Genomic DNA, 13,056 nt, shown 5'->3' with positions numbered 1-13,056 from the left:
GGTTTGCAAAGAGTCAGAAAGACTTAGCAACTCAACAACGGCAACAATGATTTAGGAAGAGCAGCCTTACAGTGCAAGGGAAATCAGACTCTCCACCTCTCAGAAAGCTTCGAGGGAAAACCTTCCTACAGATGACAGAGACTCTGGCTTAATGAGGGGCCCCTGAGTGGTGAGACACATCCTGAGACCTCCACCGCCCCCAGTTTGGAATCCCACCCACCACATCATTCCCCCTGTAAAACGCTGCTGTGCATTTCCATGCTGTCTTTAAGCATGGGTGGCTTCCCGGATAGATCATAGATCCCAGCCATAGCTACTTTGATTGTCTCACTCCTCAGTTTATTTCAAGCTTACTTTCAGGCACCATCCTTGACTTCCCTTGCTTTTCTGTCGCCTGTGTGAGCAGTCACATTTCTCCAGGGAGCCATTTTTCACATAGAAACATTATTTAAAATTTTGCCAGAATTCTGGCATCGTAGCTGGAGGAGAGAAAGTGTTTGGCCAGGCCCACCTGCCGAGCCCTGGGCTCCTGCTTCCAGCCCAAGATGGAGCGAAGGTCCACGCTGGGGGGAAAAACATGCTTGAGGTGTGGGGAGGAGAATTCACAAATACGGGAAGCCATGGGGTGCAGATCCTCCACAGGCCAAGGTTTGCCTCACTGGATGACCTCAAGAGAGGGCATTACCTTGGGGATGAAGAGATCGGTCCCCAGCCCGCACTGTTTCTCCCTTCCACCCCCCACCAGCCCCACACCAGACAAGAACCCCAGCCAGGAAATAGAGGGAGTGGTCTTTTCCTCTCTGGCACCCATTAGGATTGAGAATGATGCTTCCAGTGAGGAAACTTTTCTTTTAGGACCTCCATTGACCAAAAAATACCTGTTGGGTGAGAGAGAGTTGAGCTATTTTAATTACTCCACGTATGCTAAGGGCATTTTAAGAGGCATATACAGGCTCTTGCTGACTATCTGCATTTTGAGGCTACTTTTAAGACAGATTTTCTGTTTTAAACTGAATGTTTAGTATCTGCGTGAGTCTCCATTTTAAGTGCCATATTGCCCTCTATTGGTAAGAACTCAAAAATCTCTATTGTCTATGGTAATAAAAATTAAAACGAGACAGTCAAATATATGCCTTGTACAAAAATACCTTTATTGCTGGTATATATTCCTTTTGTCCTCATTCTATGTGAAAATCACATTTGTTAAAATATGTCAGCAATGACTTCTGAAACAGTTCTTCTAAATTTCATAAATTAATATTGCTCTGACATTTTTCTCCTCTCTTATGTAAGCTTCTCATTATATTTTGAAATGAAAATCACTGTTTTTCTTTCACATAATTTATTTCAGGGAATATGCAAATTATAATATCTATCTAATTTATGCAGTTGTAACAAAGTAGGGTTGTTTTTTTTTTTTTTTAATAAATGACCATTTCTCTTCCTCCCAGCCCTTTCAGCACAGCGCTGGCAGATTACTGGATGCCTGTGGATTTGTACATTGGAGGGAAAGAGCACGCTGTCATGCACTTGTTCTATGCGAGATTCTTCAGTCATTTTTGCCACGATCAAAAAATGGTCAAACACAGGTGAGCATTTACAGTGCTTTGCAAAAGAATTCAGTTTCTTGAATAGCAGCCGAAAGCAGGTGTCAGTTCTTCTGGAGCAAGGTGAATATATATGTAGCAGAAGAACTCTTATTTATCAAGTATGCTTTAGAGGTCACTGTCAGCCTTAACCGTTGGAAGTCCACTTGTGTTGTTGAGTCAGTCCTAGCCTGTGCTGTTTGCCTACTCACATAGGATCTTCCCTTCAGCTCTTCTCTGTTAGATGGAGTTAAATCTCTGTTAATGGAGATTTTTCACCTGGGAGGCAGCGAAGAGCTTTCATTATGTTATATGGCTTTTTATAGCTTCTCGTGTGAGGTCATGTTTATCATCAGGTCCTTCGATGTCCGCTCTGTTTTCAAGGTTGACTGAATCCTGTCTCAATATATCACTCTGATAAAAGTGTATAATGGATTAAAAGCTAGGGAAAAATGCATTGAGAAATTCGTTCCCTGTTGGTCCATAATCTGTTCCCCATGGTGTTCAGAAAGATGTGTGTGTGGGCTTCTTCCCCGTGAAATACCTTATATATAAATATGTATATATATGTGTGTGTGTGTGTGTGTACATATATATAATGTATACAATATGTATATTTAATGTATTATACAATTTTAAAAATAAAATGACTATCCATGTACCCCCTTGTCACATTAGGAAATAGAGTTCTACAGGCCCCTTAGGATACCCAGGGTGCCCTCTCTAATCAGATCATCCCCATTCCTACACCTCCGCCTCTGCCCCACACAATCCCATTCCTGAATCTTGAATTATGCATTTTCTTGCTTTTCTTATATTTATTACTTCTTTATATATTTTGACTTAATTTATATTTTACTTTGAGATACAGTTGATTTACAATCTTGTGTTAGTGTCAGGTGTAGAGCAAAGTGATTCAGTTTCATCTATACATATATATATATATATAAAACCATCTTTTGCAGATTCTTTTCCTGTATAGGTTATTGCAGAGGATCAAGTAGAGGTCCCTGTGCTATACAGTAGACCCTTGTTGATTATTTATTTTATATATATCATTGTGTATAAGTTAATCCCAAACTCCTACTAATTTATCACTCCCCTCAACCTTTCCACTTTGATAACCATAAGTTTGCTTTCTACATTTGTGACTCTATTTCTGCTTGCAAATAAGTTCATTTGTATCATCTTTTTAGATATCACCTATAAGTTATATATATTTGTCTTTCTCTGTCCGATTGACTACACCTAGTATGATAATCTCTAGGTCCGTCCATGTTGCTGAAAGTGGCATTATTTCATTCTTCTTTGTGACCTAGTAATATTTCACTGTATATTTGTATGACATCTTCTTTACCCATTCCTCTGCTGACGGACATTTGGGTTCCTTCTGTGTCTTGGCTAATGTAAATAGTCTGCAGTGAACATTGATGTGCATTTCAGATTATAGTCTCCATAGTGGTTGTACCAATTTACATTCCCATCAACAGTGTAGGAGGATTACCTTTTCTCTGCACCCAACATTTGTTATTTGTAGACCTTTAACATTTTATTTATTTGTGGCAGTGCTGGGTCTTCATTGGTGTGTGTGAGCTTTCTCATGCTGTGGCAAGTGGGGGCTACTTTCTAGTTGCAGTGCATGGGCTTCTCATTGAGGTGGCTTCTCTTATTTCGGAAAGTGAACTCTTGAGTGCACAGGATTCAGTAGTCACAGCTCTAGGGCTCCTGAGCAAGGACTTAGTTGCCCCAAGGCATGTGGAATCTTCTCAGGCCAGGGATCAAACCCATGTCTCCTGCATTGGCAGGCGGGCTTTTTACCACAGGACTATCAGGGAAGTCCTGTTTGTAGACTTTTGATGATAGCCATTCTGGCTGGTGTGAGGTGCTACCTCAGTTTAGTTTGATTTGCATTTCTTTAATAATTGGCAGTGATGAATATTTTTAAGATATATGTGTTGTTTCTGTCTTTGAACTTTATGTATAAATAGAATCATATTTCACATATTCTCTCTTGCTTCCCTTGCTCAGCATTTTTGGAATTTCATCCATCTTGCTGCATAGAGCAGTTCCATTCCTGTTGTACTGCCCTCTGGTATTCCATTACATGGAATAGAGTTTCTAATACAGAGTTCAGTTCATGTCCATACCATTAATGTCCTTGGGCTGTTTTGTGCAGTTATGAACAAAACTGCTGGGAGCATCCATGTATGTTTCCTGACATACACACATGAGCAGTTCTCTAAGATATGTGCCTGGAGTGAGATTGCCGAATTGTAGGATTACTCACATGATCAACTAGTAAGAAAGCCAGGCTGTTTTTCAAATTGATGATATAAACCTACACTGGCACAACCAGAGGAGAGCATCCTATTTATTACTTGGCATCTTCACCATTACAACATACAGTGCTGCCATCCCTGCATCTCCAAGGAGGATGGGTTCTGGGACCTGCTGAGGGCACCAAATCTGCAGATGCTCAGTTGCCATGGTTGGCCCTTGATATCCATGAGTTCCACATGCTTGGATTCAACCAACCACGGATCGTAAAACACAGAGGGCTGACTGTATTATCCAACTGTAAGAATTCTGTCAAACTTGTGGTTTTATAATGGATGAATTTGTGAGTTAAATTTGAATTTAAAGACTTAATGAAGTTTATTAACATGTTTTCATTATGTTTATGAGCCTCTGTGTTTCCGCTTCCATTAAATCCCTGTTTGTGTGTTTTGCTCTTATTTCTTCTGGGCTGTCTTTTATCAATTGTAGGAATTCTATAAATATTTTGGATGCTATGTGTATTGCAATATTTTTTCCTGGTTCTTGGCTTGTCTTATTTTTATGGTGTCTTTTGATGAACAGAAACTCTTAATTTAATGTAGTAAATTTTAATAATCTTTTCCTTCATGGCGACTGCTTTTAGTGTCTCAATACCTTTAATGGAATAGTCCATCATTTCCTCCACTGATCTGCAGTGCCCTCTCCATCATAAATCAAGTTTTTGTGAATATGCACGGGCCTATTTATAGGGTCTTTTTTTTTCTTTTGTCCGTTGGTCTATTTTCTTTTTTCTGTGCCATTAATAGTTATTTACTGGCATTGTTTATTTTAATTCTACAAGTCTCAATATCCAGTAAGGGCAGTCCTCCTATTTTGTTCTTTTTCTTTAGGAGTATCTTGACTATTAATATATTCGGACTTTTGTTCTTCCATATAAATTTCAGATTCCGCTTGTCAGATTCCACAGAGGTTAACTATTGGGCATTCAACTGAAATTGCATTGGATCTACATACTTATTAATCTTTTCTCACTCTTCCTTCTTGCATATCTGAATTGAACATCTGAAATCATTTCCCTTTTATCTGAAATATATATTAATATTAATACTTTAGAATCTCTTTTTTTTTCTTAAGGGAAGGACCAACTGTTAGTTCTTATTTACCTAAAAATAGATTTATTTCAACCTCGTTTCTTAGTTTGCCAACTCAATAGCACACTTAAAACAATGTGTTTTTTATGTCTGATCTGGCTTTTTCACTTGTGTTTCACCAGGACAATAATTCAGGTTCTTTTGTCTGCCGCTCTGCCTGGAGCACCGTTCCTGAGATTTTTTTTTCAATTGTTGCTGTGCTGTTTTTTTCATGCAACAGCCTTTTAGAATGTTTTTTAATTAAAGAGAAGAAAAGAAAAATAAACAAATTAATTAATTAAAAAAGAGAGAAGAAAAGGGGGAAATATATCTGGTTATCTCTCTGTCCACTTAATTGATGTTAACAATTAAAATATTAAATAATGAAAAAGTAATACATGTCTAAAATTAAAATTTTTAAATTTAACTGCAAAGAAAGTGAACATTGAAATCTTCCTCCCTGCAGCCTACCTTCTACCCATCTCAACTGTTAACTGTTAACTGTTCACAGTTTCTCTTGATTTCTTCCAGAAAAATATTTTGTATATCTCCATGTATCTATTGATATACTCATTTTTAAATGTTTCATATATATATATGTCTTTTGCTTTTTTATTTTATAATATATCTTGCTGATCTCTCTACATTAGCATTTACAATTTACGCATAGTATCCTGTCATATGGATATATTGTAATTTATTTTAGCAGTCACCTTAAGTCACTTTCAGAACCTCTAAAATCCATTTTCATTAAAATAAAGTGCCTTTAAAGCTCCCTCCCTTTTTACCCCATCCTCAGATCTGCTTCCTCATTCTGTACATGCACACATGGATTAAGTCTACAGAAAGCTAATTTAGTATATAAATTAAATGCTTAAAATAATTCTCATTAGTCCCAGGGAACTTCATGTGTAAAAATTAACCCATCTGCTTCAGAAGGCCACTAAACACATTAACAGCATTAATCCTCAGGGAAGTATCAATAAATTATAGCCATCCATTGGTGTCCATTAGGGATTAGTTCCAGGACCCCCACTGATACCAAAATCAGTGGATGCTGAAATCCCTCATGCAAAATGATGTAGTGTTTGCATGTAGCTTACACTCTGCTGAATGCTTTAAGTCATCTCTGGATAATTTTATAATGCCTAATACAGTGTAAATGCTATGTAAATTGCCTGGGTACACCAAATTCAAGTTTTGCTTTTTGGAAGTTTCTGGAATTTTTTTTTTTTAATATATTTTTGATCGATGGTTTGTTGAATCCACAAGTGTGGAGCCCACAGATAAAGAGGGCTGACTGTAGTTCCAATGTTTGTAACCTAGATTATACCATCTGCCATTCTGCCTTGCATTTCTTCTCTGTGGAAATTTCCTTACCTCACTAGACATAGACTACCCTGGAGGATGTAACCTGTGTCCTGTTAACCATCATAGTCTCATGGACTTCATACATTCTCAGCGAATGTTTGTTTCAATCAGTTGAGTTTAACCCCATTGATATAAACGGATTAAAATGTATGTTCTTCAAAGGAAATGTTCTCCTTGGGTAGGGAAAGTTGGATAGAGAGAGGCTAAGTTCAAACAGCAAGTACAACCTAAGAAATAATTCCTTCTCATGTAGGTCTAGGGCTTCCCAGGTGGCTCAGTGGTTAAAAAAAAAAATCTGCCTGGCAGTGCAGGAGATGCAAGAGATGTGTGTTTGATCCCTGGGTTGGGATCAAACGGGAAATCCCATAGACATAGAAGCCTGGTGGGCTACAGTCCATGGGGTCGCAGAGTCAGACATGACTGAGCATGCATGCATGCATGTAGGTCTAGAAACAAAGACCACAAATGATTTCTGGCTTCTTAACAGGAGGGCACTTTTCTCAGCCTTGGAACCATTATTTGTAGAAGGAATGAATGAGTCAATAAATTACCCAATGGCTAATTTAAGATGTAGGACAAGACCTGGCTACTTTTTCAACTTGTTTGCATTGTTTTAAAACTATAGTCAAGCAGAAAAAGATTTGTAGCATTCTGACATAATTTTAAAGCACTGTTTTGGATGTGACTTGTTTCTATTAAATACATTTCTAAAATTTGCAAAGCCTGAGGTCCACCTGGAATTTGCCTTACCATCAATTTTAAGGGACAACTAATATGGTATAAATAGAAATATACCTATGCAATATATATTTTTTAATTCTTCCCAAGATGGTTCAATTCTATTCCATGCCTTCATACTCCCCCACAAAGAGGGAGAGTTATTTTAAGTCCTCAGAAGGCTGACCTTTCTGAAGAAGATGCAGAAAGTCATCTTATCTCTGTTTCTCAGCACACCTGTCAGCACTGCTCCTGTTCAGTCACATCAGGGCAACAGTAGTGTCTGAAAACTATTTATTTCTGAGCATTACCTCTTTAGCAGAGGTGTTTTGGTAAACCAGTTGGCCTCAGATGAAATGAAAATCATCCACTTTCTGTGATGAGTAATTCAGAACTCTCCAATTAGCATTTATTTTAAAGCCTCCAAACAACTTTATCAAGCTGGTCTAGGGTGAAATTTTGAGACCTGTCAGTCACGTGTGTGTTTCTCTTTATGTATTAGCTCCTTTTCCTGAAATGTGTATAAATTGGAATTTCTTGTCTATTTCTGTATGCCTTTTGGTTAGCATTGTCATATCAGGAGGGACTTGGGACTTCAGTTGTCCCACTTTTCATTTCTCAGACAGTCACTTGGCCACTGTCTCAGGTAGTAGGTCTGGACTGGGAGTCCAGAAACCTCTGTTTCCTGCTCACTTGGTCCTGTAATTAGTGGTGCAGATGAGAGTTCTAACCCCTGTGGTTCTTCCTGGCCTCATAGATTAGGGATTCAGTCACCTCTGAGCACCCCTTTCACTCTCTGATTCTGGTTAAATGTCTTCAAATATAAAAGCAAAGGATCTAATAATCTTCCTATTTCCTAAAAGAGCCCAGGCCCTTTCTTTCATCACTTGCACATTTAGGTCTGCAGTTTGAATTTCCAGAAGGGCTCTTTATCATTTATAAGAAGAAACTGGCCTCTGGATTAAAAGTGCCATCCCATGGGACAGCTGGTGCCTTTATTGTGTGTCTGAAACATCAGTTTCAGATGATGATTGATTCAGTTTCGGTTGATGATTAAGCTGGAAGTTATGTCAACAGGAAATTTGCAAAAGAAGAAATGCAGGCAATCAGTAAACATACTTTAAAATGTTTATCTTGTTGGCAGCAAAAGGAACACAAAATAAGCGTTTTCCAAACAGCATCCCAGTGAGAGCGGGTCTCTCATGCACTACAAGGCAGTTGGGAACAATCTTCTTGAAAAGCTTTTTAGCAGTATAGAGGGAGTGCTTTAAAAATAGTCATAAAATAGTGCCTTAAAAAAATAGTTTTGGGTACACTAATTGCACTTCTAGAAATCTATCATAAGGAAATAATTAGAAACACAAACTTATACACGAGAATGTTCATATAAGTATTACTTCAAGTATTACCGCAAACCTAAATGCCCCAAAATGCTGAGAAAGGGCAAAGTATACTCCATCTCTATGGAAGACTCCATACAACTCTTTATAATTTCAAAGGATGTTGAACACCAAGGAGAAATACATCTGAAGTAATGAGAAGTAAAAAAACCAAGGCAGAAATTTGTAGATACAATTTGATTCTCTGTCTTTACATGTACACACACCAGTACACACAGAAAGCAAGAGAAAAGACTAGAAAAAAAATTATGTCAGTATGTTAACACTAGTTCTCTCTGGATGATGAGCTTGTTGATGATTTTATTATTTCTTAATGGTTTTTTTTCCAGATTTTTTTTCCCAATGACTATGTGACTTTATAACAGAAAATAAAGCAAAGTCATTTATAGTTTGTATTCTGAAGCAGGGAAGTGTGCTGGGCTTGAAATGTGATGTGTAAGCATGGGGGAGTAGGGGGTGAGGGGGAGTCAGCATCAGCCTCAGCTGCTCTTACGACCCAGAGAAACACTGAATACCCTGAATTGATGTTCTGTCTGCGGTTTGTAGTCATCAAAGGGTGGGGTGGCGTCAGAAGCTGCTGCTTCCCATGCTGACAGCCAGCTGCTGACCTTTGTGAACTCAGCAGGCCCGCGTCCCTGGTCCAGGGAGCTGTTTCTAACCACACCAGAAATGGAGCTATTGGGAAAAGGTAAGGAAAAAAAGAAAGACTTTATCTGAGTCTCATGGTATTAATAAGACTTCCTTCCAGGCCCCTGGCTAGCTGCTAGGAAATGGAAACAGTGATATTTTCAGACAAGCCACATCTCGATGCTTAGAAACAGGCCAATTATGTGAACGTGATGGCCCTGGACTCAGGGGCAGGGATGAAGAGCAAGGTGAAGTTAGTCTGAGAAGTCCTAATTAGAGACTGTTTTCAGAGTTCTGCAGCTTTCTGTTTTCTTCTTTCCAGATCTACATAGTAGCTGACTGACCAGGTGGGAGAGAGGAGAGCAGGTTATCCAGGGTTTCATAAATAAGCAAATGTCACCTGCAGTGACTGGTTAGGGCTCTGATGAATCCTGAGATTCTTTTAGCCGTGTCTTGATTAATACATTCCTGTATGCAGTGATTTTTGTAAGGATGCTTAAAATAGCCTGCCTGTGTTCTGAAATTCCTTGTTAATCCTAATGATTAGTGACCTTTCTCCCTCCCTCCCTCACACCTACCCTCCCTTGCTTCCATCTCTCCTTCTTTGGACAAAGGTGCGTTTCCGTGACCAGCAGGTATTAGTTGTAATTTCTGAGTTAGTGCAGTCCAGGCTGTCAAGGAAACACTTGACGATTTCATCACTTTTCATCATTCTACTTCCATAGAGCCATGCTTCAGTGAATATGAAAGTAATCCAACCCTCAGGGTGGTATTGAAGGAGTAAGAGGAAGTCTGACTCAAGGAAAAGAGCACTAATTTATATTCATGAAAGTGAAACCCATCTAGGCCTTCCCTAAGGCCGAGGCCCTGCATAACGCCTCCATCTTTGATGGCTTCGGAATCCGAAGGGGTTTGTTGGTGGTTTGGAGTGGCAGACTTTTCACTTTGTTATAAAGCTCCCTGGTATACAGAGTCATTATGACAGGGGAATATCTCGGTTGCTTATACAGTTTTGTTCCCAGGTGCCTTTGGTGAATGAATGTACAGATGGGAAATACGTGAGTTACACTGTTGCGCATCTGAATCATGAACTTGGCAGTGTGGTGTGACGTCCAGTCCAGCAGGACGCTTGATGTCCCCTTGGGCCCCATGCCCATGCCGCGTGCTTCTCTGCATCACATTGCACGCCTCCTTCTTGTGCCGGTGATGTATGAGCATGTCTTGGGCCACCCGTTTTCCTGTAAGCTCTTTGATTAAGTGCAAGAGGGGTCTGTACCGAGTTGTTGCTCAAATACAAATGTGACTCCTCATTCAGAGCGAAACTACACCTAAGGGCAGAAGGAATGAGAACCGGCTCCTCAGAGCCCTGAGGCCCTGGGAGAGTGGAGGGAGAATCACCGGGGACTGAGCAGGACCCCAGGAACTGGGGGCCCCCTGCCCACTGTGGAGCTTGTCCCTCTTCCACTCTCGTCCCCTGCTGATCTTCCCAGGGGCTTCAAGTGGACAGAGTCTGAGATCTTTACGCATGCCTCTCTCCGCAGAAAGGGCCTGGCCCTACTTGGAAGCAGTAACATCCAGTGCCCGCCCTTCATCCCCTTTCTTGCTTCGTCTCTTGTCCCCTCCACACTGTCCCCTTCTCTGCTGCTGGCAGATTTGTTTATTCACGCGTGGAAACACACTTGACATAGCTCAAACCAGTTGCCTTAGCTGAGCATCTGTGATGAGCTGGGTGCTGGAGGGGTCTTCAAGGATCCTCCTACTCCCCACTCTCAGGGAAGGCAGGCAGCAAAGCAACTCACATGAATGCACAGTAGCATTTAATACCTGCCCGATGCAGTTACAGGAACCACACCGGACACACCGAAGAAAGAGCAACTGACTTTGCCCAGGAGGCCCTGAGACGCCTTCCTAGTGGATTTGGCGTTTGAGGGGAGTCTGGAAGGAGGGGTAGAGTTCTGACAAATGGGCAGTTTTGATAGCACTTCAGGGAACAGTGAGCGAGGACATGGACGCGCCTGTGGGCAACAAGTGTGTAAGAAAGAGGAGAGGACGCGGACGGGGAGGGATGGACATCCTTAATGGCCGAGCCGAGCAGTTTGGACTTGGTGTGGCAGGAGTCGGTCTGCAGATCTGACTGGACTCTCTGTTCCCTCCTCCCAGCCCTGAGGGTGGGCAGGCATCCGTCTGGCTCAGTGGCAGCAGGCAGGCCGGCTCCGTGAGGGGAGGGCTGGCCTTGCCCACCGTGACATCCCTAACTGCCTGGCTCAGCGTGGGACATGTTGTCAGCACTCAGTAAATAGCTGCGGAATAAACAAATGACAGGTGTCACAGGGTAGCTCTGCCTTCTGAGCACGTGGCCCCAAGGATCCTGAGGCTCAGCCCCAGTCCACCAGGACGTGCAGCTGTGGGTCCGTGATGGGGGCAGGGGCACCGGGGCAGTCTTGCCATCTCTGCCCTAGATGGTCCTTCCGGCCACCACTGCAGTGCTTCGGCCCTGGGGGAAGGCAGCCCGGGTGAGCCTCAGCCATCAGGTCGCGTCGCTGGTGACTTTTTCAGAATCAAGACTTTTTAACTGGCAGGGCTTGTTTTGGGTGCTCTGCTGTCTGAGAGGGAACGCCTGCCTTTCTGGGAAAGGCCTCCAGTGTGGGTGCTCCCACGAGATCCCCTCATTCTGAAAGGGGTAGAGGTGTGAGCAGCCAGGCAGCTGGTGCCTGTGGTGGGGAGACGGCACCTGGAAGGGGAAGGAGGGGGCCTCCAGGAGGTGGGTCACTTTCTGATCATTGACCTGGGTACTGGTTACACCAGTGTGTTTATGTTGTGAAAATTCCTCAAGTTTTACCAGTAGGAATTACAAGCTTTTCAATATGTGCGCTTTACTTCATTTAGAAGTTCACTTTTAAAAAAGAAAGATGAGGCCAGAGAAGTGTGTAGCCTTAGGCAGAAAGGCTGGACTTAGGGTTCAGAGTCCAGCAGGTTGAGGGTTGAGATGGGGGGTGCGGGGGCGGGAGGGATACTCAAGAGGGAGGGGATATATATAAACTTATGGCTGATTCGCGTTGTACGGCAGAAACCAGCGCGATATTGTAAAACAGTTATCCTCCAATTAAAAATAAAGGGCTTGCTTCCCTGGTGGCTCAGTGGTAAAGATTCCACCTGCCAGCACAGGAGACGTGGGTTTGATCCCTGATCCGAGAAGATCCCACATGCTGCGGAGCAGCTAAGCCCTTGCGCCACAGTTCCCGAGCCCACGCGCTGCAACTGCTGAAGCCCATGCACCCTAGAGCCTGTGCTCAGCACCAAGAGAAACCCCCGCAATGAGAAGCCCGGGCAACGCAGCTGGAGTTGTTATTGTTGCTCAGTTGCCAAGTCGTGTCCAACTCTCTGACCCCGTGGATTGTAACATGCTGGTCCTCCCCGTCCCTCACCAGCTTCCGGAGTTTGCCCAAGTTCATGTCCGTTGAATCAGTGATACCATCCAACCATCTCATCCTCTGACGCCCTCTTCTCCTTCTGCCTTCAGTCTTTCCCAGCATCAGGGTCTCTTCCAGTGAGTCAGCTCTTCATAGTGATCAGGTTGCCACATGATTGGAGATTCTGCTTCAGCATCATTCCTTCCAATGAGTATTCAGGGTTTATTTCCTTTACGATTGACTGGTCTGATCTCCTTGCTGTCCAAGGGACTCTCAAGAGTCTTCTGTAGCACCACAGTTCGAAAGCATCAATTCTTCAGTGCTCAGCCTTCTTTATGGTCCAACTCTCACATCCATACATGATTACTGGAAAGACTATAGCTTTAACTATATGGACCCTTGTCAGCAAAATTATGTCTTTGCTTTTTAATACATTGTCTATGTTTGTCATAGCTTTCCTTCCAAGGAGCAGTCGTCTTCTAAGTTCATGGCTGCAGTCACCATCCGCAGTGATTTTAGAGCCCAAGAAGAGGAAATC

The 13,056-nt window shown here is 42.1% G+C and overlaps 1 protein-coding gene across 2 annotated transcripts in view; it reads left to right on the top strand.

Annotated features, from left to right (window-relative positions):
• The window catches only part of LARS2 (leucyl-tRNA synthetase 2, mitochondrial), a 143,574-nt gene that overhangs the window by 103,273 nt on the left and 27,245 nt on the right, over nucleotides 1-13,056 (top strand). For both annotated transcript variants that reach the window (XM_061128831.1, XM_061128832.1), the window contains exon 14: nucleotides 1,452-1,589. In XM_061128831.1, coding sequence (XP_060984814.1) covers nucleotides 1,452-1,589 — 138 coding nt within the window. The remainder of the gene's footprint in view (nucleotides 1-1,451; nucleotides 1,590-13,056) is intronic.

The sequence above is a fragment of the Dama dama genome, chromosome 24, assembly GCF_033118175.1.
Source record: "Dama dama isolate Ldn47 chromosome 24, ASM3311817v1, whole genome shotgun sequence".
Lineage (NCBI taxonomy): Eukaryota > Metazoa > Chordata > Mammalia > Artiodactyla > Cervidae > Dama > Dama dama.
The sequence above is the reverse complement of the archived record's forward strand: the minus strand, read 5'-3'. Positions and strand labels throughout refer to the sequence as shown.